The sequence below is a fragment of the Phodopus roborovskii genome, unplaced genomic scaffold, assembly GCF_943737965.1.
Source record: "Phodopus roborovskii unplaced genomic scaffold, PHOROB, whole genome shotgun sequence".
Classification (NCBI taxonomy): domain Eukaryota; kingdom Metazoa; phylum Chordata; class Mammalia; order Rodentia; family Cricetidae; genus Phodopus; species Phodopus roborovskii.
The window spans coordinates 24,992,172-25,019,243 of record NW_026125295.1 but is presented as its reverse complement, the minus strand read 5'-3'; the positions used below and the strand labels follow the sequence as shown (position 1 = coordinate 25,019,243).

The following is a 27,072-nucleotide window of genomic DNA, read 5'->3' as shown; positions in this document are numbered from 1 at the left end:
GTAAGATATGAAACTGAAACTCCTAGAATATATCAGAAAAAAATGCATCAGGGTATATTATTGGCCAGGACTTTCTGGAAAGGACTGTATTAGCACAGGAATGATCCCAATAACTGGTGAATAGGATTGCTTGAAGGTAAAAGCTTCTGCATGGTAAAGAAAATAGTCATAAATAAAGAGCCTACAGAGTGTGTGTGGGGGGTCTTGGCCACCTACACCTCAGACCAGGGATCACTATCTGGATATTTAAAGAACGTAAAAATTAAACACAACCCCCAAAAATAATCTTAAAGAAATGGAAATGCCCAATAATTAAAAAGGGTCCAATATTTTTAGTCATGAGTGAAATACAAATCGAAACTGCTTTGAATTCCATCTTGCCCAGATTGGAATGTCTGTCATCAAGAGGATGAATAAAGTCTGGTGGTGGCTCAGGCCTTTATTTAATTCCTGCATTCGGGAGGCAGAGGCAAGTGATTCTCTATGAGTTCAAGGCCTGCCTTGTCTACATAGAAAGTTCCAGGACATCCAAGGCAATAGAGAGAGAGATGCTGTCTCAAAACAAAAGCAAACAAAAGAAGATAAATGGCAGCAAATGTTGGTGAGGATGTGGAAAGAGGGGGGCCTTATTCACTGCTGCTGCTTGGAATGTAAGCTTTTGCAGTCATGGTGGGGACCAGCATAGAGGTTTCTTAACAGCTCGAAAGAGAAGTACCATGTGACCCGGCTATACCTCTCAGCTATATAACTGGAGGACTCTGAGCATGCCACAGAGATAACTACATGTCTGTGTTTATTGTTGCCTTATTTACATAGCCAAGAAAAGAAACCAGCCTAAAGGTCTACCATCATATAATCAATACAAAAAAAAATGTGGTACAACAAAATGCAGTTTTATCTAGTTGTAAAAAAGGAGTTATGACATTTGCAAGAAAATGAACAGAACTGGAAATAATGTTAAGCGAGCTAACCCAGACTAAGAAGAGAAAATAAACCATAATCTCTCATATGTGGAACCTCTAAGTGTGTGTGTGTGTGTGTGTGTGTGTGTGTGTAAGGGGGGGCCTGGGTCACTAAACCAGAGGATCATGAGAGAGAAGGAAGAGATTTTTTAAGGGATGGGAAAAAAGAGGGTGATGAAGTACATGTGACATCACATCAAAAGGACAGTCTGGCTGGGGGAAGGAAGGAAAGGGTTAATGGGCATGGTGCATAGGGGAGAGAGACATATTAGAATAAGGTGAAATAACATATATGAAAATGCCATAATGAAACACATTGATTTGTGTGCTAACTTCAAAAAAAATAATCTGAGACGTGGCTCAGCTGTTAATTGCCAAAGCCCCACATGTTGGTTCATAAGCATTTCTAACTCCAGTTACAGTGCCTTCTTCTGACTTCCAGGCTACCAGGCATGCAGTTGGTGCATGGACATACGTACAAGTGAAACACTAATACACATAAAGAAAGTCAATCCGATTTTAAATTTAGAAAAAAATAGATAAAACAGTTATAACCCTGTATTTGGATATACTTTGAGGGTGGGGGTGGCAGTTAACATCTCTACGCCTCTTCCCTTAAAACAGGGTCCTAAGGTTTTAGCTATAACATTGCTTTTGTGACATGCAGGGACTGGTAAAATGGCTTAGCTGGTAAGGATGTCTCCTGCCAAGCCTGATGACCTGAGACAGTCCCTAGAACCCACATGGTAGAGAGAGAGTAGACTCCAGAAAATCGTGCCCTGACCTCCATATGCAGACAGGTTTGTAGTGGGGTAGGGGCTGGTGAGAAGCCAAGCCTGAGGACCAAATCTGATCCCTGGGACCCATGGGAAAGAGAGAATGGACTCTTGAAATTGGCCTCTTATCTGGACTTGTGTGCTGTGATACACACACACACACATATACACACACACACACACACACATACACACATACACACATACACACACATACACACACATACACACACATATACACATACACACACACACACACACCTGTAATTTTGAAAATTTTAAAGTCTCAATCAAAATAAAAAACTATAAAAAGGTTCATAAAGATTAGGTGGGAATTTTCCTAGAAACCTGAATATTGCAAACATTTATTTTAGGATGAATTTGAAGATAGACAACAGTTTAGATTATATACCAGGGTTAGGCGATTTATATTACCTGATAATAAATGTGTTATTTCTAATGTAAATTTAGGTTCTTCGTATGCCACGGATTATTCAAATGCCAGTACAACTGGATTTTTTGATCCATTTGGGGTAAAGACTTTTATCTTCTTTTTTGAATCACCAGTTGTTTCTTAATTTAGGCTAGATTCTTCTTTAACTGATTGTAGTTGACAATCCTGGGATATGTTTATGGCATACAATGTGATGTTTTGCAATGTGGGTAGGTGAAGCATTCTAGCTTGCATACCCTGACACTGTATTTTCATGCTCAGATGTGTTGGAGCAAGATCTTAGCTAACCTGCTTTCCTTGCCGCTCTCTATCCTGCCTCCTGTGAAGGACACAAGGTAATCGGACACAGACCCACAAAACTGCCTTTGAATTCTTTTTACTTTGGTAGGGAAAGGGTTTGTTTGTCAATTTTGATGTTTCTGCCTTAGTTCTGTAACACTGTGGGTGTAAAGCAGTTTGTTGGATTTTAGAATGACTGTGTCCAGAGCAACAATTAACTCTTTCATCAATCTTATTTGTAGCCATAATTTTGGATCAGTGGATGAAGAGATATTTGGTGTGCCTATACCAGTTGTTGCCTTGGTAAGTAGAAGACATGGGGGTAAAAACTAATGAATACATTTGAATAGTTGGGAACTAGCTTTAAGAGAAATAAAGGTCTTCAGTAGACTAAAACTAATGCCTGAGCCAGGTGTGGTGGCTCATGGCTTTAATCCCAGTACTCATGGGCTGTGAGTTCAAGGCCAGCCTGTTAGTGTTAGAGCATTTGCTACCATGTACAAGGCCCTAGTGGGTTCAATATCAGCACTGAAGAAACAGACATATACTTAATAGCTCTTTTTATTTTCTTCTTTGAAGTTGAAAGGGCTGTGGTATAATGAGAAGCATCACTTGTATTCTGGGTGGAGGACCACTGGCCAGTCTTCTACAGTGGAAGTACTCTGTAACCATTTCCAACTGTTAAGTTTTCTAAAGATACTGTGTTCCGATTACTATTTTACCTGTGTTGATGCTGCGGTTTTAAAACCAGTGGAGAGATGGCTCAGCAGTTAAGAGCATTTACTGGTCTTCCTGAGAACCGGGGTTTGATTCTCAGCCCCTACATGATGGCTCACAACTGTCTGTAACTCCAATTCCAGAAGACCTGACACTCGTGGCAAAACACCAGTGCACATAAAAAAATTTCTTTTTAAATTTAAGAACTAAAAGCCACTGCTTAGTTTATATTTCATCAGAACAGCCCAAATCAGTAAGTAAGCAATTGACATTAGAAAAGAAAGGTGTATTTGGATGTTACAAACCCCTTAGCCTGCAGCTGCCCAGGTAGATGCCAGTGTAAAAACAAAACAATTGCTGATGACCCCCACCATGTGGGAGTCCCAAGGATCAAACTCAGTGTCAAGTTTAGTGACAAGTATGTTTCTCTGCTGAGCTATCTTGCCAGTCCTATTTCTGTTCTGTTTCTTTGTTTAATATGGTGCTGGTGGCCATGGCTGTGTGGAGATAAGGCAAGTGCTCTGCAGTGCTGTGGGCCTAATATTCCCAGCTACTCAGGAGGGTGTGGCACGAGAGGAGGTAGGGTTACCCCGGTGAGCATGGCAGCCTGTCTCGAAAAAGAATAAAAACGGAGTTCCGAGTGTAACTCAGTGTAGGCCTTAGAGTCAGTTTCCAGCACTGTGGCAAGTTAAGTAAGCAGTTTTATGCGTGTTTCTATGTAGCCATAGTAACACAATTAAAATCATTTAAAACAAGAAATACAAGTTTAGGCCAGGCGGTGGTGGCACCGCCTTTAATCCCAGCACTTAGGAGGCAAAGCCAGGTGGATCTCTGAGTTGTCTGAGGCCAGCCTGGTCTACAGAGGGAGTTCCAGGACAGCCAAGACTACACAGAGAAACCCTGTCTTGAAAAAAGAGAGAGAGAGAAATACATGTTTAGGACACGAGTGATTTAAGATTTCAAACTTTGTTATTCCTGTCACTCTTAGTGAAAGAAAAGTTTGGGAGATCAGTTATCTTGACAAATGAATGAAACCTCTTAAGGGGGAAATGAAAAGGCATACTTTGTCAGTATAATTTTTATACTGATATTTCTAAAATTAATCACATTCAGAAAAGTCATGAACTAGTCAGTTGCCCACAGTGCTGCCCAGAGAGACCCTGACCTGTGCAATTGTTCTCATTGGGATTTATTTTGAACTTAAGGAAATGACAAAAAAAAAAAAAGTCAAATAAAATATGTAATAATGAGAATCCTGTTAATAGGGGTGGACTACAGTAAGCAGGCTCTGGTAGAGTGTACATCTGACAGTTGAACACCTTGGCAGGTTGGTGACCAGCAGTCAGCCATGTTTGGAGAGTGCTGCTTCCAGACAGGAGATGTGAAATTAACCATGGGAACCGGGACATTTTTGGATATTAATACAGGAAACAGCCCTCAGCATGTTAATGGAGGTAAATGGACAGGATGTATCTTGTTACTAAGATAAAATTGTACTTGTGTTTTCTTTGTGATGTATATACCAATTCCCCATCCCCCCCCCCACACACACACACACATACAAGGTTTCTCTGTATAGCCCTGGCTTCCTGGAAATTGCTCTGTGTACTAGTCTGGCCTCGAGCTCAGAGATCCTCCTGCCTCTGCTTCCTGAGTTAAAGGCATGTGACATCGCCTCACTAGATAAATACACGTTTAATTCCAGTACTTGAAAGGATGAAGTAGGATGCTGTCCTGACCACATATGCTGTGTTCCTGGTCAGCTACAAACTGAGGTCCTATATCAATGACAAACAAAATGAATACTCTTGGCACTATTACTAGTATTCACCTCTATTATAAAATTACAGTTATAGTAAGAAGAAATACATTATCTAAATAACAAGCTCTAGAATATTCTTGTTTTTTCCTAATATGTTTATTTTTTAGTTGATACATTGATACTTGTTTTAGTTGGAGTTTCTATTGCTGTGATAAAATACCATGACCAAAAGCAACTTGGGAAGGAAAGGGTTTATTTCAGCTTACAGTTCCATGTCTCAGTCTATAGTGAAGGGAAGTCAGGACAGGGAATGACACAGGGCTGGAACCTGGAGGTAGCAGCTGAAAAGAGGCTATGGAAGAGTGCTGTTACTTAGCTTGCTCAATTTGCTTTTTGTTTTTGAGACAGGGTTTCTTTGTGTAGCCTTGGCTGTCCTGGATGTCACTCTGTAGATCAGGCTGTCCTCGAACTCACAGAGATCTGCCTGCCTCTGCCTGGAGAGTGCTGAGATTAAAGGCATGGGCCAACTCTGCCTAGCTCTAATTTTCCATTTTATGTTAAGGACATTAATTGATATATTATTATTATTAGAGATAATTAATCCCCATTGCCTTTAAATTAATTAAAAGAATTAAATTAGCAGCATTAAAAATAAAGATGTTGCCAGGTGGTGGTGGTGTACACCTTTAGTCTCAGCCCTCAGGAGGCAGAGGCCAGATCGGTCTACAGAGTGAGTTCCAGGACAGCCAGAGCTATATAGAAAAATGTCTCAAAAAAACACAAAGATGTTAATAGAAAAGAAAATTAGATGGATTAGGCTATTTTGGTCAGCTTTCCAAATATTTATTTATAGTACATGTTATATTTGTTTAAATTTTACTATTGGAGTCTAACTCTCTCTTTTTCTCCAATTATTTATTTATTTTGGTGTCTGCTGGGGAATCAAACCCAGGGCTTTAACATGCTAGGCAAGTATTGCACACCTTGGGATACAGCCCTGTTTTCTTTTTTCTACGTGTTAGTTAGAAACTTTCGGGGGGGGGGGGTTGTAATTGCCAACTCTTGATCAAGACAGGTTAAGGGCCTTTTTAGCTTTTTGAGATGGAGTCTCATGTAACCCAGAGTGGCTTTGAACTTGCTGTGTAGACAAAGATGGCCTGGGACCACTGCTCCCCTTGCGTCTACTTCCCCAGGGCTAGGGTTATAGGCTTGCCGCCATGCCTGGCTTATATGCTGGTTCAGATGGGACACAGGGCCCCACGTGTGCTGGGCAAGCACTGGTGCAGCTAAGCTACATCCCCAGCATTTTCAAAGAAGCATTTAGAAATCGTTTTTCTTGCCTTCACTTTGCAGCCTGGGCCTTTTTCCCAAGCTGGCAGGGGTCAAAGCTAGAAAAAGTTGGTCAGTGTATTTCACTGTCCCGACTTAGGACTTTGCTTGGAGACCACAAATAAACACAGCAGTGTAGCTAGTGCTCTGGCACAGTAATCTCTAGTAACCTTTATTTTGCAATTAAAATATTCATTGCCATGTCTAGAGACATGGATGTACTTGTAGCTATCAAAAGCTAATAGCTAAGGGCTGGGGATATAGCTCAGTGTTGGAATATCTACTTAGCGTGCACCAGGCCCTTGGTTCAGTTACTGGCTCCCCAAATCAAGCCAGCTATCCACAAAGAAAAACAAAAGCAGGCACTGCCCTTTACACTTATTGTCCATACTGTACATGTGCCAGGCACTGTACTTGTTATAAGTTAACCCTGCTTATGCCTACAGCAGCTCTCTGGGATAGGCCTCTTTTCACTTGCAGAAACCAAGGCTGAAAGTCCAGAAACCTTAAGATCACACCTAGTGAGGGCTGGGATTTGAACTCAGGCGGGCTTAGTGAATAAGCACTTTGTGGTTGTGGGATTCGTCACACTATTGGTTAGTGTCGCAATGAGTTGTGTATTGCTGTCTGACTTACATTGTTGTTTTGCTTGTTTGCTTTCTAAGGCTTTTATCCACTAATTGGATGGAAGATTGGGCAAGAAGTTGTATGCTTAGCTGAAGGCAATGCAGGAGACACGGGTACTGCTATAATATGGGCTCAAAAATTAGGTAAGTTACCTTTAAACAAAATCTATAGGCCACACTTGGATTCAAGTTTTAGATCAATAGGTGAAGAATGGATCATTCAAATCAAACATTAAAATAAAGCAATATGGACTAGGAGAAAATAAAGGGGTTTTTTTGTTGTTATTGTTATTGTTGGGTTTTTGTTTGTTTTGTTTTGTTTTTCGAGACAGGGTTTCTCTGTGAAACACTCCTGGCTGTCCTGGAACTCAATCTGTAGAGTGCTGGCCTCAAACTCACAGAGATCCACCTGCCTCTGCCTCCCAAGTGCTGGGATTAAAAGTGTGTGCCACCAACACCCAGCTTGCTCATATAATCCCAGCATTTGGGAGGTAGAGTTTACAGTCTCTTGTACTACAAAGCAGGTTCAAGACCAGCATGAACTACATGTTAAGATCTACTCTTGGGAGGGAGAGAGGGAGGGGGAGTAAGGAGGGAGGGAGAGAGGGAGGGGACAAGATAGATTAGAGTGTATGAAACACCAGAATGTGCAGGAAGAGCTATGCTGCAAGCGTAATAAAAAGACAAAGAGATAAGAACCATTAGTATCAACCAGGCGTAGTGGCACTCCCCTTTAATCCCAGCAGTCAGGAAGCAGAGGCAGGTGGATCTCTTTGAGTTTGAGGCCAGCCTGATCTACAGAAGGAGTTCCAGAACAGCTAGGGCTGTTTCACAGAGAACCCCTGTCTCAAAACACAAAGCAAAAAGAGAGAATTTTGATACAGTAGCACAGACACCCTCACAACCTAACTATAGATTTCTTAAAGTGCCCCCTAATGTGAACAGCTTTCCCATTAGCTCCCACTTAGCTCTTATTCGTCCTCCTTGTCCTGGTTTAAAGCTGCTGCCATTGGTCTATCACTGCCTCCGTGGTCTTTCTTATTCTGGGCATTTCACAGCCACGGGCATGGAGTCTGGTCTGCAGCTCTGACAGCCTGCATGAGGCGTGCTTACTCGTGTTTTAGTTTACATCAGTATCCACCATGAGAAGTAATCATGGTTCATCTGCTCATCAGTTGGTGAGCATTTCAGCCGTGTTTGGTCTTTAATAATTTTTTATTACGTGTTTATTTAGTGTGTGTGCCATGGTGTGGAGGTCCCTCGCAGGAGTCAGCTCTCCTTATTTGTTGTTTGTCTGTCTGTGTAGCGGTGACAGGCTTCAGACTTCCCACATAGACCAGTCTGGCCCCCAGTTCACAGAGATCAAAGGCATCCACACCACACATAGCTATTTTATTTTTTTCATTTACATTCTATTTATTTTGTATGCATATGTATGGGACAGGGTGGAGGTCAGAGGACAATCCAAGGGAGTGGGGACTCCATCATTCTCTCTGTCTCTATCTCTCTCTCTCTGCTACACAGGTCCTAGGGATCAAGTTCAGATTGTTAAGCTCAGCAACAGATGCTTTTACCCACTGGGCCATCTGCCAGCCCTGGAGAGTCAGCTCTCTCTGACACCGTGAGGGTCCAGAGGATTGAACTCGGGTCATCAAACTTGGTGGCCAGGGATTTTTATCCACTGAGCCATCATGCCAGTCGGTCTTTGCCTTTTGGCCATTATGAATAAAAACACCCAGTATATTATAAACTGTATTTCATGAACAAAATGTGAAATATAGACCTGTCTTCATCTGCTTTCTACTGCTGTGATGAGACACTGCCCCAAGCAACGTGGGGAAGAAAGGGTTCATTTGGTTTATGCATCCCAGATCACAGTCTGTTGTGGGTTGCCAAAGCAGGAACTGAGGCAGAGAGCATGGAGGGATGCTACTCACAAGCCCATGGCTTCCTCAACCTAATTTCTTACACAGCTCAGGACAGCCTGCCCAAGGGTTCTGCCCTCCCCCCATCAGCCCTTAATCTAGACAGTGTTCCATATGCTTGCCTATAGGCAGTCTGATAGAGCGATTTTCTCAGTGAGGTCCCTCTTTCCAGGTAACTCTAACTTGTGTTAAGTTGATGACAACAACAAAAAACCCAACAACCAGACGATTCCAGACTATTTATAGTCTGAGTGTCATTCATGGATATATGGTGTAATTTTATACTTCACTAATATAAATTAAGCTGATTTATTTAAAGAAAAAAAATAATCCTGTTGGCAGAAAACTTACTCTCAGAGGACAGTGCCAAATGAATTTTTTTTTCCCTTTCCCCTTTCTTTGGGATCAAACTCAAGGTCTTGCACATGCTAGACAGTCAGTCACTTTACCCCTGAATGGCATTCCTGCCCCTCTGAGTCATAAGCATACTGTTAGATGAGCATTGCCTGTGGCTACTGAAAACTTAACCGAAAGTCAGGACTGGACCCAGCTGAAGCAGGTGTCATTTATTAGGATGTGAAGGGCAGCAGTCCCTCTGTGGGAGTAGAGACTGTGGGAGGAGCATGGAGCTCAAGGATTTTATAGGGCAGAAAGGGAACTTTGGGGGTGGAAAATTCCATCAGCAAATCAATTTTTTGTAATCTCAAAGCCAATGTAGATGTTATCATTGTTGACCATCTTGTCAGGCTTTTCCAAGCTCCTAACTGCCTGCAGATGCTCTCATCACAGACATGGGCTTTCTTTGTTAGACGGGGACTTCTCAGCTCTACGTAGTAGACTCTGAGGTCATTAACCTTCACTTACAGTTACTTACCAGAAAAAAAAAAGTTTATTTCAGAGCTGTGTTTCACCGAAGTCTCTCTCTTCTTAAGTGCATTTCTTTTGCCATCCTTGACATGTATCTTTAAAAACCCTAGAAGAAATCTGGGCAGTGGTGGCACACGTCTTTAATCCCAGCACTTGGGAGGCAGAGGCAGATGGCTCTCTGTGAGTTCCAGCCTAGTCCGGTCTACTGAGTGAGTTCTGGGACAGCCTCCAAAGCTATAGATAAACCCAGTTTTAGGGAAAAACAAAAACAAAAACAAAAACCCTAGGAGAACCAGTGAGACAGCTCAGGGGTAAAGGTACTTACTGACCTGCTGTCAAGCCTGATGTCTTGAGTTAGGTTCCTATATGATGAACTTATATGATGAAAGGAGAGAGCTGATTTATACAGATTGTCCTTTGACCCCGACACAGACACCATGGCCATACTTGTGCTTCCCCCACCAAATAAAATTAAAAATGTTGTCAGGTCCAGAGGAAACTGTTTCCCCAGATTCCAAAAGGAAGAAAGGACAAATGGCCAACTGTGGTGCCTGTTAGTTAGCGCACCCAAAGCACAAGCCGGCTTTAAGGCTCCCTCAGTACAAACTCATACCTGTGATACAGTTCAAAGTTCCCTGCTAGCACCTTACCCCGCCCCCAACTACTCATTCTCCTTATAACCCTGCTATTTTAGCTATGTGTTCTCTCCGTCCCCTCCGGGTCCCCCTGCTCTTTTTCCCTGTGGAGGCGGGGTTTCCCTGTGGAGGAGGAGCAGGGAAAGCATGCCCCAATGTCCTCTCTTCTACAGTGGTTCTTGGCACCTTTGCCCCAGCTGACAGCCATCAGGGGACATCTTTCTCAGCAGGCTCACTTTTAATTGCTGGCCCTAGTTGTGTCTGCCTGCCCCAGGCAATCCCCATTAGACTTCTTTGTAAGAACACATCCCAGACTGTTTACCTGAAATGTCTCCTGCTCTCTGGCTCCTTCCCAAGAGAGGTGAGGTCTGCCTCCTCGTTAGAGGAGGGGATGTTTTTTTGTAAGCCTATAATCTCAGCATTTGAGAAGGTGAGGGAGGAATGCGGTAAGTTGCAGGTCAGCCTGGGCTAGAGCGAGACTGTCCTAGCTAGGTTTCTGTTACTGTGATAAAACACTGACCGGAACCAACTGAGGGGTTAACTGGGTTTCCACATCAGATCACAGTCAACCGCACAGGGAAGTCAGGCACCAGGGAGGAAGACAGCTCCCTGGCTTGCACCTTGTGACTTTTCCCACACTCCCCTGCTCATGCAACCCAGAAACCACCTGCCCCAGGGTGATCCCACCCACACTTGGGCTGGGCCTGTTCGCACCAACCATTCAGAAAAAGAAGAAAAAAAAAAAAATTCCCTGTTCTTAAATTGAGGGTCCCTTCTCAGGTGATTCTAGCTTGTGTCAGTTGACAAAAACTAACCAGCACAGAAGCCCTGACTAAAAAAAAATAAATAAAAATTTAAAACTTTTAATTTAATATAATGTTTTATTTATTTAGCTCCTTACTTATTTTAAGGCAGGGTCTCATTGTGTAGCTTTGACTGGCCTGGAGTTTACTATATAGTCCAGCCTGGCCTTGAACTCACAATCCTCCTACCTCAGCCTCTTGAGTACTGGGAGTACAGCCATGCACTGCCATGCCTGGATTATTTTCCTGTTTAAATGTGAAGCATCGACATGGTTCCCCAAAGCCATGTAAGTAGGTGTACTAAGAGGAGTTGACATCTGTCACATCACCTTGTCTCCGGTGTCTTGTAGATAATTACCTCACAACTCCCATTGTCGACCTTGCACACGGCACCTCTGCTGGTGAGCCACCTTGCTAACCCTCCTTATTTTAAAAACTTACATGTCAGTGGTAACAAACGTCCTTAATTCTCCTTCATTGGAGGCTGTGGGTTTGGGGGTTTGTTGTTCTTACTGTTGTTTTCCGGGTCCTCCCCCCCCTATTTGGAAAAAAAAACGTTAGCATTTAATTAACCTCCCTACCTCCCTGGGTGGTTCAAGCCCCCAGGACACAGGGTCCTCCAACACCCTTTATCTTCTCTTCAGCTCTTCTGCTGAAAACTTTGGCTTTCACGATGACAGGCTACTTAGGGAGCTTTCCCTTCCCCAGAACATTTGCCAGGCTGCACCAGACCCCGAGCTTAATTCCCAGTACTACAAAATATGGATGGATGGGGTGGGTGGTTGGGTAGGTGAGTGAATAGACAGGATGGATGGGTGGGCGGATGGATGGATGCATGAATGGATGGATGCATGGATCGGTGGGTAGATGGATGCATGAATGGAAAGAAGGAAAGGAGAAAGGAAGAAAGGATAAAAGGGGCATTATTTTACTACCTTTTGGCTTCAAAGTGTATGATGAGAAATGCCCAATTCACCATCATTGAAATGTTTGTTCCCTAAAATGTGGCTTGGCTATGGCTTGTTTTTGGTTTGTTTGGTTTTTGTCTTTTGAGACCATCTTGTGTATACCCGTTTGTCCTGGCACTCCCTAGGTTGTGGAGGACAACCATGAACTTCTGCTTCTCCCTCTCCATCTCCAATGCTGGGGTTACAAATGTACCACAATGCCTGGATGCTGTGGTTCTAGGTACGGAGTCCAGGGCTCCCTGAGTGCCGGGCAAGCACTCTACCAACTGAGCCACATCCCCAGCCCCTCAATTGTTTTTCCTTTGCCCTTGGTTTTTGGCTTTTAGGTCTGCACGGTGTGTCTAAGCTAATATTGCTGTGAGGAATTTGTGTAGATTCCTTTTTATTTGCTTAGAGTACCCCCAACCCTTTCTTCCTCCCTCCCTCCTGAGTCAGGCCTCACTCTGTAGCCCAACTTTTGATATTCTTTCTGTCTCATCCTCTTGGGTGCTGAGATGATTGACATGCACCATCATACTTAGAGTAATCTATTGATTATTTTTAATTGATGGACCAATTATGGAAGCTTGGGATACATTTGGACAATATTTTCCTAGTAGTAAAGCCTTGAGGTAAACCCACAATAATGTGCATTAGCAGAGCATGGTGGTATCTACCAATATGCACTTGGGAAGGGGGGTGAAGGTAGGAGGACCAGGAGTTCTGGGCTATCCTGGGCTATAGAGTTATAGACCAGCTTAGGCTACATGAGACCCCATCTTCCTTCCTTCCTTCCTTCCATAGATTTATTTATGCACCAGATCTCATTTTAGATGGCTGTGAGCCACCATCTGGTTGCTGGGACTTGAACTCAAGACCTCTGGAAGAGTAGCCAGTGCTCTTTCTGTCTTAAAAGGGTACCATGCTATGTGTTCAGTTCATGTGTTGAACCCTGTAATGTTTGAACCAGAGAAATGGCTGTTTCCTCCAACACTCAGCACTTCTTCATAGTAAACCTCAGACTTCTTCCTTCCAGTCTTTGCAGTGTGGGCATGGACCCTGCTGAGCAATAGCTTTGACTTGGGGGTGCTGGGGCCCCACCCAAGGCCCGTGTATGATTCCAGGAAGCCCTGAATGTATAGGGTTTTTTCCCCCTTTCACTAGGGAAGTTTATAGTAAATTTTCTTTTCAAGGGGGTAGTTCTTCTGATAGTTACCCTCCTCCCGTGACTCAAATGAGAGGACTCTTTACTGTCTTATATTTCTCCCAGACGCCACGTTTCTCCCATTTGCTCCTTCAGACTTTACCTCTCTTACCAGGATAATCTGTCATCCTGCCTTCAGTTTTTACCGATTTTCCCTCTGTCATCTCCACTTTGAGCCCATCCAGTCAATCCATAATTTTATTATGTTTTCATTTCTGGAATCTTCATTTGGCTGGTTTCATATCTTCTATTTTTTAATTGAGGAAAAGAATATTTTTTAACCATTTATTTTGGTTTTATTTGAATGCTTGCACCACATATGTGCTAGGGCTCTCAGAGGCCAGAAGAAGACATCAGATCCCCTGGAGCTGGAGTTACAGACAATTGAGCTGCCATGTGGGTGCTGGGAATAAAACCTTAGTCCCTATTAAAATAGCCAGAGCTCTTAACCACTGATTTATCTATCTATTTATCTATTTATCTATCTATTTATCAGTTTCCTTCTGGGGTTTTGTTTGTTTTGCTGCACTTTCTGTTTTTTGTTTCAAGTCGACTTCTCCGATGGTGTCCATAATAGCTGTCTTGAAGTTTTTCTCTGATAATCTCAATGTCTGTGGCATCTTGGGTTTATTGTCTATTCCCTTGAAAGACAGGAGAGCAACTAATTTTAAGGTGTAGCTGATGTTACACAATTTTTGAGACTCTTGTTTAAATCCTATGGGGAATTTTGTTATTTTAAGATTTTCTTTTTAAATTAGTATCTTATTTATTTATTTTCTGCTTGTGAATGTTTTACCTGATGCCTGGAGGTCAGAAGAGGCTGTCAGATCCCTTAGAAGTAGAATTATGGATGGGTGCTAACTACCATGTTAACTGGGAACTGAACCCAATAATAGGTCTTCTGTAATTCATTAATAGGTTTCTCTGCTGATGTAGTGGCCCAGATCAAGCCGAATAAAAAGCAAAAGAACAGGTAGATCAAGTCCTCCAGCCCCAGAGATTGTAGCTGGAGAAGTTACTCGTCACAACTGAAGCAGGGAGCTTATATACCCTGAGGTGAGGGGTGACTGCATTTCCAACTCTTGTCAAAAGCTGCCCGCTTTTAGAGTCTTGGGCTCCTGGCAACTTCAGAGGAGAAGTTGCTACAGCTGCCAGGAATGCAGATCTGGGCTTTGGGGCACTTTTTCTTTCTTCCTTCAAAGGGTGGGGTTTGGAGAGAGAGGATCCAGGCTTTCTCGGAATCAAGCAGGAGTGAAGTGGAGGGAGGTTCCAGCCGAATACCCACATCCTCTGCAAGATCAACAAGAGCTCTCAACCAGCGAGCAGCCCCTGCAGCCCCTTAAGTTGTTCTTGCTGGCAGTGCATTGGATTGCACCTCCAGTGTCCTTGTGGACAGTGCATTGGATGCACCTCCTGTGTTCTTGCTGGCAGTGCATTGGATGCACCTCCAGTGTCCTTGTGGACAGGGCATTGGATGCACCTCCAGTGTCCTTGTGGGCAGTGTATTGGATTGCACCTCCAGTGTCCTTGTGGACAGTGCATTGGATGCACCTCCAGTGTCCTTGTGGACAGTGCATTGGATGCGCCTCCAGTGTCCTTGCGGACAGTGCATTGGATGCACCTCCAGTGTCCTTGCGGGCAGTGCATTGGATGCACCTCCAGTGTCCTTGTGGACAGTGCATTGGATGCACCTCCAGTGTCCTTGTGGACAGTGCATTGGATGCGCCTCCAGTGTCCTTGCGGGCAGTGCATTGGATTGCACTTAAGTGTCCTTGTGGCAGTGCATTGGATTGCACTCCAGTGTCCTTCCCGTTTTCTATGCGCTGGTTCTGCTGTTTGCCTCTGTCGATCATGTGTACCACCTAACACCAATGTAGGCAGTGTTCTTCCTAGAGGTGTGTTCTCAGTGGTTTGTTATCTGTGGTCACATCTTCTTCAGGTGGTCAGCTGTGGGTGGAGAGGAAGGTCAAGCCTTTCAAAAGATCTTTGCAAGGTAATTGTCTTCAATGCCTTTCTTTCAGGGATCTCCCTGACAGTTTGGCCTGCTGCACCCTGGTGTTCTGGCTAGGCAGTGTGTTTTAGTCTCCCTCTGCTGTTGATACTCTGTAACTATGTCTATCCACGTGGCAAGAGGGCGACAAGGGAAAGGGAAGTCCCTGTGTGTGCTCTTGACCTGACATTTCCCCCCCCCCCCCACTGTTTTTTGGGTTTGTTTGTTTGTTTTTTTTTTTTTTTTGTTTTTTTTCTCTCTCTCTTTTATTGAAAATAGGTTTTTGAGGGTTTTTCCCCCTTATATAATATATCCTAATTATGGTTTTCATGGTTTTCTCTTAAATGAAACAAATGTGGGCATGACTGCTCCTAGGTATGGGTTGAAGAGAACGTTTATTGATGAAGGGAAATTTTATTGTAGAAAGTTTATTAAGATAAAAGGCATCTAGAAGGGTCCAGACTGAACTGTGCTGTGAGAAGAGAGAGAGAGGAGCCATGGGCCAAAAGGCTGAGGTTATTTAGGGCAGAGCAGGTTTGGGGTGGGGGAGGTGACACTTAGGAGCTGGAGAGTTTGAGGTAGGGTGGGTGAGAAGTCTGAGGAGCCAGGACTTTGCCACAGGTTGGGACTGGTGGAGGCTGGTGGCTGTTGTTAACAGGCACCTCAGTTAGTCTCTTGTCCCGGTTTGAGACCTAACACACTCCATTTCATTCCCACCTCCCTTCCACCTAAAGGGTAATAATAAGACACAATAGAGAAGATAAAACGAAAAGGAACATACTAGAATTGGAGACGACAAACAAAAGGAAAAGAGTCTAAGAAAAGGCACAAGAGGCCGGCCAGTGGGGGCACTGGGGAGGCGGAGGCAGGCGGATCTCTGTGAGTTTGAGGCCAGCCTGGCCTACAGAGCAAGTTCCAGAACAGCCTCCAAAAGCTACACAGAGAAACCCTATCTCGAAAAACCAAACAAACAAATAAAAGAATCAGAGAGATCCATTATTTTGGACACTCGGGTATCCTATAAAAGCAATAAACTGTAAGCCATACTATGAAATTTTTTTTAGTTTTATGCCAGGCATAGTGGTGCACACCTTTCATCTCAGCACTAGGGAGACAGAGGCTGGTGAGTCTCTGTGAGTTCAAATCTGTCATGATCTATATAGTGAGTTCCAGGACAGCCAGGATTGAGTAGTAAGACCCTGTCTTTAAAAAAAAAAAAAAAAAATTTAAAAATAGTTTTTATAATTTATTTAATTTTTATTTTATCTGCATTGGTATAAAGGTGTCATATCCCCTGGATCTGGAGTTACAGACAGTTGTGAGCTGCCATGTGGGTTCTGGGAATTGAATCCAAGTCATCTGGAAGAGCAGCCAGTGCTCTTAATCACTGAGCCACTTCTCTAGCAACACCCCCCCCCAAAAAAAAAGGTGTTTTAATTTTTTTATTGTGTATGTGGCATATACTTGTGTGTGTGCAGAGGCCAGCAAGAATGTCAAGTATCTCCCATCTTGCTTTGATATAGTTCTTTCTCCTAGCTTTTTAAAAATATTTATTTATTCATTTAGCCTGTGCTAATGTTTTGCCTACATGTACATCTGTGTCTCATGCATATCCCTGATACCCTTAGAGGCTATAGGAGGCAATGGAGACCCTGAAACTAAAATTAGAGATGTTTGTTAGCCACGAGGTGGGTGCTGGGAATCAAACCTGGGGTCTCTGGAAGAGCAGCCAGTGCCCTCAACTGCTAAGCCATCTCTCCAGCCCTGATTTATTCCGTTAAGGCAGGGTCTCTCACTGAAGGCAAAGCTCACCTGTTTAGCTGGGTTGGCTGCTCAGAGAACCTGCCCCCGCAATGCTAGAGTTACAGGCATGTGAAACCATGGCATTTTTTTATGTGGGTCCAGCGTATTTGAACTTGTGTCCTCATGTTTCACTAGCACACTTACCTACTGAGCCATCTCCTTAGCCCTCGTTCTGAATTTTTGTTAAGACTGATACTGTGCGTATTGCCAGACATAGGGCTGCCTGGAGTGGTACTCCCTGCCCTCCCTGTGCTCAGATTTCCCTTCCTCATCCTCTTGCCCACAGCTGTATGCCTGGGCTGTGAGGTTATGTTTGCTGTTACCATAGGAGGTTGGGCCTGAGAGAAAGAAACAAATCCAAGAGTGTAAATATGTGACTTTGAAATACCAGATGTATTTTGATCTGTCATCTGGACATTTTGACCAAATGGATAAAACTTACTGGGTCTGATATCTATCATATTGAATAAAGTGTTATATTGATGGGTTGATTGCAGTATCAGGGAGCAAACCTTGCATGTTCTCTACAGAGACGTAGCTGCAAACTCAACTGAAAATGATCTTTATTAAGTTGAGTTTCAGCACTGATTCTCTTGGGCTTTCTTTAGTGTAACAAACCTAACAGTGAAAGGAAGCCACTCCAGTTAAGGTGAGATGGGGCAACATTGTTTGCTTGACTGCTTTTTCTCCTGACCTCTGCCACTGTCTCATTCAAGGGGAACTTCAGACTGGGGGTGTAGCTCAGTTGGTGGAGCGTTTACCTAAGCTGCACAAAATCCTAAATTTCATCCCAGAATTGCTTGAATCAAGTATGGTAGTATAATCCCAGCAGTGGAGAGGTAGAAGCAGGAAGTCAGGGATTCAGAGTCATCCTTGGTTACACAGAGATGTAGGCCTACCTGGGCTACATAAAACTGTGTATCTCAAAAGAGAGAGAGAGAGAGAGAGAGAGAGAGAGAGAGAGAGAGAGAGAGAGAGAACAAGATATGTGTAAGGGCACATGGTTATAATAGTTATTCGTGATGATCCTTGGCTACATATCAAGTTTTAGGGCAGCCTGGGCTACATGGGGCCCTGGGTTTTTGTATTATTGTCTGTTTTTGTTTTTATGGCCACCTTGTATGGCCACCTTGTTCACAGAGGAACACGTTCAGGGCTTTGTATCTAGATGACCAATGGAAAGTCTTTAACATAGTAAATAGGGAAGTGAGACTCACTCAGACTGTCGTGGAAACCACCAAAATAGCTAAAATGAAAAAATGTCAATGATAATTGCTGGGAAGAAGATGAAGTCAATGGAAATCTTGAGCCAACCAGGAGGAATCTTAAGTTAATACAACTACTTTAGTTATTCAGCAGTCTTGCCAAAGTTAGCTGTAAATATGAGGCTCCTTTAACTACCTATCCCATCCATTGGTATTACTAAACAGACGAATATCAGCCACTTCCACTGAAAAGAATACACACAACTGTTCAGCATGACCAAACACCAGAAACTCTCCATATTCTTATAGAATAGACTTATGAGTTATGTAATCTTACAAAGAAATTCTGTGTGATATGGGAATCAGTGGATTACAAACACCTGTGATGAGATGAATGTCTCACAGGCATGGTGTTAAACAGGAGAGATGGATGTGTCTCCATCTAGGTGTGGGCTCCTCAGGTGAGTTTATACTGTGCAAACTTTTGTAGAGACTGGGTGGTAGTAAGTCAGAGCTTGCTTACTGTAGACCTCTTTTCTTCCCCTCCAGCTGCTCCCCAAATAACCACACAGAGACTTGGTATAAATTACAAATGATAGGCCAATAGCTTGGCTTGTTTGTAGCTAGCTCTTATAACTTAAATTAACCAATTTCTATTACTCTATGTGCTGCCCTGAGGCTCATTTACCTCATGTACGAACTTCTCATTCTGCTCACTCTGTGTCTCTTGGCATCTCCTCCCAACTCTGCCCTTCTTCTCCATAGCATTCTCTTTGCCCTGAAAACCATGCCTAGCCATCAGCCAATCATCTTTTTATTAACAATGAGAGCAATTCATCTTCACAGTGTACAGAAGTTTTACCCCACAGCAGCACAAGACCCTGGGTCTTTTATCCACAGCGCTAGACAAAAGAATTCTACCAGTCTTGTATTTTTTTTTAGGGTTTGTTTGTGTAGCCCTGGCTGTCCTGGAACTCGATCTGTAGACTATGCTGACCTTGAACTCAGAGAGCCGAGTGCCTCTGCTGGGATTAAAGCTGTGTGTGCCTTGTACTTACACATTTTCCTTTTCTCCCTTTTTCCTCTGTGGGGCTTTTTTTTTTATTGGTTTGGGTTTGTTTGTGTCTCTTCTAGCCCTGGCTGGCTTTGAATTCAATTTATAGCTGAAGATGCCCGCTCCCAGTCCTCCTGCCTCAGCCTCCTGGATTTGGACCTTTTCCCAATATGTCATACATTTAAGTAAAAACTTTAATGAATGAATGAAGGCTTGGTTCCTTTTGTTTGCTTGTTTTATAAAGGAGTGACCTTTGGTCTATTACTGCTCCTTTATTGAATTCGTTAAATGAGAAGTTTTTTTTTTTTTCACTAGATCCGATGGGATTTTTCTCTTGATCAAGTGGATCCCATCGGATCAAGTAAAGTTTCTATAGGTAGAGGATTCCAGTGTCAAAAAAACTGAGGTGTGTCTTGCCTCTGAATCTTTTGTTTTTTGCTTTTGAAATATGATTTTACTGTGTAGCCCAGGCTAGCCTTGAACCTGTATGGTGGTTCTCCTGCCTCAGCTTTCCAAGAAAAGTGTTGCCTGAGAAAAAGACACCATGCTATAGAGTTCAAGCAGAGGGCTTTGTATTAGGGAAAGGGATCATAAAAAGGGGAAAGGGAAGGCTGAAGACCAGCCTCTGGAGACAGGAACAGCAGGAGAGAGGAAAGGGAAAGAGAGGGAGACAGAGAAGAGAAAGGGAGGGGGAGGGGGAGGAAAGAGGGAGAGAAGGGAGAGGGGAGGGGGAAGAGAGAGAGAGGGAGAAGAGGATGAGAGGTGGGCAGGGCCTTTTAAAGGGAACATAGTGAATGTGCACAGGTGGTGCTCTTAGTGGCTGCAGCTGAGGGCGTATCCTGCCAGAACCCCAAAGACAGGCCAGTACAGATGCCTGAATACTAACAACAACAGTAAACAAACATTAAAAAAACAACAACAACAAAACCCTAGAATGGGTTCTTCAGCTTACTCAAATACCTTTAATGAAAAAATTAAGCCCTGCTATGTACAGAACTTAATCTAGAAGGACCTTTAGGGTGTCTCTGTTGTCCAAACCTTTGCTGTAATCCTTTGCGCAGTGAAAGGTCACACAGAATGCCTCATCTGTTGACCCTTTTAAATGAAGAGCTTTTATGTTCTAGTCCTAATTTATGGTCGTGTAATATGATTCTGTTTGTCCCTCCCCAGCTGCTTCTTTTGTTTTAGGGTTTTGTTATTTGTTTTTGCAGATCTTTTTACAGATGCTGCTGAGACTGAAAAAATGGCTCTGAGTCTGGAAGATTCTGAAGGGGTTTATTTTGTTCCATCATTTAATGGATTACAGGTATTCTCTTATAAAGTTATAGCATTGGCACAGTTCCTCCTCCAGCCATACCCTGAATTTCATGGCTGAATGAATAGTCAGGCCTGGCATAAAAGGTACATTCTAGGACAGGGAAACTATGCCAAGTTAGCACAAATTTTGTAGGGGAGCAGTGTGCTCTCTACATGAGACCTCGATGGTTTGACTGTACTGACAGAATTCAGCCACTGTCAGCTTTCGATTCTATTGAAGTGGGGCCTAAAAGTTAGCAGATTTGTTATAGAACGTTTAATATAGCCTAGGGTTGAGTTATAAGTAGGCACTTCTGAGTTGTTGAGCTGTATGTATCAGCAAATGGGTATTCTTTACTTAGAGAAATAGAAAAATGATGTTACTGGCTCTGGTGGTGCATGACTTTAATCCCAGGTTCAAGAATGGCTTTGCTTATGTAGTGAATTCAAGACCAGATTGGCCTATATGAGAACCCTATCAAAAGACAACAGTCAAGTATATTGGCATACACCTTTAATCTCAGCACTTGGGAAGCAGAAGCAGGTTGGGTTTCTATGAGTTTGAGGACAGCCTATTGTACATAATGAGTCCCAGGCCAGTTCGGGCTACATGGTGAATGAATGGTTATCTTGGGTTTTTTGCTTGTTTGTTTGTTTGTTTGTTTTGTTTTTTGTTTTGGGTTTTTTGTTTTGTTTTATTTTGGTTTTTTTTATTTGTTTGTTTGCTTTTTTTTTTTTTTCAGACAGGGTTTCTCTGTATTGCTCTGGAGCCTGTCCTGGAACTTACGATGTAGACCAGGCTGGCCTTGAACTCACAGAGATCCACCTGCCTCTGCCTCCCAAGTGCTGGTATTAAAGGCAAGCGCCACCAATGCCCAGCTTGGTAATCTTGTTTAATCAGCTCTTTGGATTGTAATTTATTTTAAATTATTTAAATAAGCATTCTTCTAGCATGGCTGTGCTTTATGAACCATATCAAGTCTATAGATGTAATTTAGAACATAAATGATGTTCTTTTTAATCTCTTACTTTAGGCCCCATTAAATGACCCCTGTGCGTGTGCCTCTTTTATGGGCTTGAAGCATTCTACCAGTAAATACCATCTCGTCCGAGCTATACTGGAGTCTATAGCCTTCAGGTAAAACCTGCCGGAACTCCCTCTACCATCTTTGTACTTTGTCATTTACTGAAATTTTCTTTTCTGGTGAAATATATGTATTTTTAAATTTTGTGTATATACATGAGTGCTTGAATACATGTATGATATGTGCTGCATTCATGCAGAAGTCCTCAGAGGCCAGAATTCCCATATACTTTAAATAAATCTCCAAAAAATAATTGAATTCTCATAAGTAAGGTGTGTTTCTTTCATGTGAAGTAATTTTTATGACTATAAAATTATATGTTTGGTAGTTTTACATGTTGTTTGAGTATATCATAGTAAAGGCTATGGAATAAATGAATAATTGCTTGAAATGCTCCTTTTATCAAGTCAAGTATATAAAACCATAGTTCTTATTTGTTTGAAACATCAGCGTGAAATGCAGAATTATGACATGAATATGCTGTCAATAGTTATCTTGTCTTTGACTAGGAACAAGCAGTTATATGATATGATGCAGAGGGAAATCCAGATCCCGGTCACGAATATCCGGTATGTAAGCTTTGTTTATAATAGGTTTAGTTAGGAGCTACAAAATCAGCCTGGTGAGTTAGCTCAGTGATTGAACATTCCCCTGAATTTTGAGCCCTAGCACCACAAACTAGAAATTTTAAAAAGTAGCTGTTATTTATTTTAATTTTTTCTTGACTTCCAAAGCTTATGACTAGTTTTTTAGCAATAAAATTGTTGGTCATAGCAATTTGGAGAGAAAAATGCTAGTTTTAGATTATTGAGACTATAGCACTTACAAAATTTCGGGGATCCTGTCAAGCATGTATATTATATAGAGATTATTAGCATTTCATTATTGTGTCATTGCTATCCTTTTGTGTGGAAGCATCTTATTGTTTTACCTTCTTTAATGTCCAAAGGAATTCTTCTGTTGGCTTAGTTTTTTTTTACTCATCAACTAGTACCAGAACAAATGAGACCTGAGACCTGAATAAAGAACAGTATTTACCAGGCAGTGGTGGCACATGCCTTTAATCTCAGCTCTTGGGAAGCAGAGGCAGGCAGCTCTCCATGATTTCAAGGCCAGCCTAGGCTACAAAGCAAATTCCAGAACAGCCAAGGCTGCACAGAGAAACCTTATCTCAAAAAACCAAACAAACTAAATCTCTTCTACTGAAAAACCATTAAAAGCATAGATGGTTTGGGGCACAGCTCAGTGGTAACTGCCTACTGAGTACCTGTAAAGCCTAGACTCTCAACACTGTCCCCTCCCCAAAAGTTAACTTCATAAACCCTCGTAACCCACAGAAAAAGTTCATGTTCTCACAGTAACTTTCAGATCTTGCCTCCCACAGGGCAGACGGAGGAGTCTGTAACAACGCATTTGTCATGCAAATGACTTCAGACTTGATTAATGCGAAGATAGACAGACCAGCTCACTTTGACATGTCCTGCCTAGGTGCGGCCACCCTGGCTGGCCTTGCTGTTGGTACGTGTGGCCTTTATAAAAAACGAGCACGTTCTTTAAGCTGTTTCTGTACTAGCTCTGCTCATATGCAGTCACAAAATTACAGAGAACATCTGGAAAGCTAGTGTCCGAACAGGTAACTGCACTCGGACTCAGCAGTGGTCCTCTGACCAACCTCTTTTGTGAGTGTGTCAACCTAACTGTCCTAACTTAACTCCCTAGAACTGTGAGGTGAGGGCATTTCAAGGTTAGTGCAAGGGGTAGTCTTGGGATGAACTCTCAATGTGCAATGTTAAAGACAAGAATGGTAAGACGGGTATTGTTCAGGGAGTCTCCTGAGGTATGGAAACCACTGTAGTTACCCCTTGTGATGGACACTACAAGGATACTCACTACAAGGGAGAATGTAGAGCCAGAGAGCAGGGAGAGGACCAGGAGGTGAAAACTAACAATGGAATGCTAGTGATAAGAGGAAATTCTAGCTAAACCAACCTAACGGGTAACCTAGGGGTGAACCTTGGGGCCGGTAGTTGTGGCATTGTTGAAAAGAGATCAGATGCACTGCAGTGTAGAGTTGGGAAGTTTCTGCCGCTAGATCCATCTTTGTTCTAGAAATGAGCCATTCCTTTACTTACAGCTTTTGCTGAGTGCCTTCTATAGGATAGTCACTGCTAGGAATCAAGAAGTGAAAGAAAGCCACAGCCCCTGATCTCTGATGGCATCAGACAGATGCAACTGGTGATCGGATCTGTGATAAACCCGGCAAAGACTGATGGTGTGAAGCCGTTGGGGTAGGAGGAGTTCCAGAGGCTGAGGGGACAGTGAGAAGCTGGTGGTTTCAGAGGCTTTGAAAGGAAGACGTGTTTGCAAAGGAACGTGCTGCTGTGGAGAGAAAGGGGCGGGGCTACTCGGTTCCACAGTGCGACAACTGACACAGTGATGCACAGATGTGCAAACACACATGCAAATAAACACAAGCAGATAAACACAGACACACATACACAAATACAGATACACACAATCATAGATACACACAGATACACCCACATACACAAAGACATATACAAATACTCTGATTAGCAAACTCAGGTGGCTTGAGCTTTATCTACTTTATTAAATCTATATTTAATTCCAAACTTTTGCCTCTCTCAGAGGTGTGTGAACAGTAGGGGGGTGTGTGTGTGTGTGTGTGTGTATGTGTATCTTCTATGTTTTCTTTTAAAAAAAAGATTTATTTATTATACAGATCCCATTACAGGTGGTTGTGAGCCACCATGTGGTTGCTGGGAATTGAACTCAGGACCTCTGGAAGAACAGCCAATGTTCTTAACCACTGATCCATCTCTCCAGCCTGCCTCTATATTTTCTAAATTTACCTAGAAACCGGGTCTGTTCTACATATAATTAATAAAATGACACACATATACATGTTTACCTTAAATACAAATAATAAGTTCTGGAAATAAATTTTTTGTTTTTGTTTTTTTGAGACAGGGTTTCTCAGTATTGCTTTGGAGGCTGGCCTGGAACTAGCTCAATAGAGCAGGCTGGCCTAGAACTCACAGAGATCTGCCTGTCTCTGATTCCATAGTGCTGGGATTAAAGGCGTGCACCACCACAGCCCGACTGGGAAATAAAAATTTTTAAGTGTATATAGTATTTATTTACTCTGTAGGCAATCATGCCATGTAGCCTAGGCTCGTCTCAAATTCAAATTCTCTCGTCTCAAGCCTCTCAAGGGCTGGTATTAAGGAAATAAGTTATCACATACACAACACATTTATTTTCATGACTAAATTTATTTACTGATCTACAAGTGGTATTTAAATGAAAACTATTAGTAGTCATTTGAATATAGTACAAATAACTAACTTCACAAATGCAAGGAAATTTTAGGGAAAAAAAAAAAAAAGAGTTTTACGTTGGGTGTGGTGACAAATGCCTGCCTGTGATTCCAGCACTCCAGAGGTAGATGCTGGAGGGTCAAGAATTTCAGGCCAGTCTCAGAAGCATGTCTGAAAATGTGCATGTGTACACACATACACGTGTGTTATCTAAGATATCTTTCTGTTGGTAAGAGAAAATGTAATTTGTAAGAAATATTTGAAGGCTGCATGGTGGTGATACATGCCTTTAATGGCAGCATTCTGGAGGCAGGGTCAGAAGGGTCTCTGTAAAGTTGAGACCAGCCTGTTCCAGGATTGCCAGGGTTACACAGAGAAACCCATCTCAAAAAAATCATGGTGGGGGGGGGGGCTTAAAGGAAAAAAGAAATGCTGGAAAGTTGAGCCTGGTGTATTGACATACACCTTTAATCTTAGCTCTGAGGAGTGGGCAGGGCATAGTTGCAGGCAAATCTCTGAATTTGAGGCTAGCCTGGTCTACAGAGTAAGTTCTAAGACAGCCAGAGCCACACAGAAAAGCCCTGTCTGAAAAATAAATAAATGAGCACCTCAGTAATGAGCTTCCTGGCAAGACACCTTATCATTTGAGGCTGTGATATAGTTACAGATGTGTTCTTCAGTGAGACCCTATTGTCAAAGGAAAAGTGTGTGTGTGTGTGTGTGTGTGTATCAGTGGAAGAACACTTGCCTATTGTGTGTGAAACTCTCTGTTCAATCCCATTACAAGCAAAAAGAGGTATAATGCCATGCAAAAATAAAGGTAAGAGTTAAAAAGCAAAATGTTTTTTAAAATCCTAGTTTATCTGCCCTTAGTGTTTCTGTTTGGTCATGTATACACTTTCAAAGCCACAAGTGTTTTGGACTGCGTTTTAATTTTTTATTGTCCTCCTTGTTCACAACTCACATGAACTGGTGGGTGTATTTCATGAACTCATTGTTTGCCTTAGATTCTTAGATTTCCTTTTCACCTGCAGGATTTTGGGCTGACAAGGAAGAGCTACAGAAGCTGAGGCAAAGTGAAATGGTTTTCAAGCCCCAGAAGAAGTGGCAGGAATATGAAATGAATATGGAGAACTGGGTAAAAGCCGTGAAGCGCTCCATGAATTGGTATAACAAGACATAGCACTGAGCAGCCCATAGAAACCCCACACGGCAGGCTGGCGGGATGCATGGGGAGAAGCTCAGGGATCCTGACATGACCGTGTCCGAGAGGAGCCAATTCAAACCGAGCCTCACTAGCTGGGAGAGGGGAAAAAAAAGCGTTGCTCTTTTTAAAAACTTGACAGAAAAAAAAAATTCTTACTTTTTAAATCCAAATCTTCGTGAAACTTTAAAGCAGTGATACCTCAAGATTATATCTTCTTCTAGCAACTTCCAAAGGACATTTTCCACTCCCAAGTGCATTTTGATAGTTTTGAGTCCTCTTTTATTAATATAGGGTCAATGGCACATAGGTCATTGTTATTCTTAGAAAGGTAGCTGTTCTGGGTCAAGCAGCATCACATTTTGTTAAAAATTATGAAAAAGTTTTCTTAAATTTAAAATCAAGCGGACTGTTTGTAATCCATATGGCTACAAGGGAGGGATAATTGAGAAAACAAAACGCTTTTTATATAAAGCCATACTTTTTAAGTTGTCTATCCAAATCTGAGCTCTTTTTGGGCTACTCTGAGGTGAGCTCTTTAGTCAGCACTTTCCTTTGTTGTGTATAAAGACACTCCCTTAATTTTTCCTTGCACAGCCTTTGTTATGGTTGATGTATGATGTCACTTTATAGCCCAGGCTAGCTGGAAGCTTTAGACTCTCCTGTGTCAGCCTCCAGATTCTGGGATTCTAAGTGTTCCCCCCCCCCCCCCCCCCCCCCGTCATGCCGAGCTGAGCACACATGCATTGAGGAATTAGTTGGTGGACTACAAATTCTGGGCATGGTGACAAATGTTTGTTGATTCCAG

General features: G+C 42.5%; 1 protein-coding gene across 1 annotated transcript in view; it reads left to right on the top strand.

The window, feature by feature from the left end:
* The window catches only part of Gk5 (glycerol kinase 5), a 52,064-nt gene extending 25,696 nt beyond the window's left edge, over positions 1-26,368 (top strand). The window contains exons 7-16 of the mRNA XM_051206907.1: positions 2,210-2,271; positions 2,454-2,527; positions 2,714-2,774; positions 4,516-4,642; positions 6,945-7,049; positions 20,550-20,644; positions 21,669-21,772; positions 22,229-22,288; positions 23,104-23,237; positions 26,095-26,368. Of these exons, the coding sequence (XP_051062864.1) occupies positions 2,210-2,271; positions 2,454-2,527; positions 2,714-2,774; positions 4,516-4,642; positions 6,945-7,049; positions 20,550-20,644; positions 21,669-21,772; positions 22,229-22,288; positions 23,104-23,237; positions 26,095-26,243 (971 nt within the window). The 3' untranslated portion in view covers positions 26,244-26,368. The remainder of the gene's footprint in view (positions 1-2,209; positions 2,272-2,453; positions 2,528-2,713; positions 2,775-4,515; positions 4,643-6,944; positions 7,050-20,549; positions 20,645-21,668; positions 21,773-22,228; positions 22,289-23,103; positions 23,238-26,094) is intronic.
* Positions 26,369-27,072: the final 704 nt, after the last annotated feature.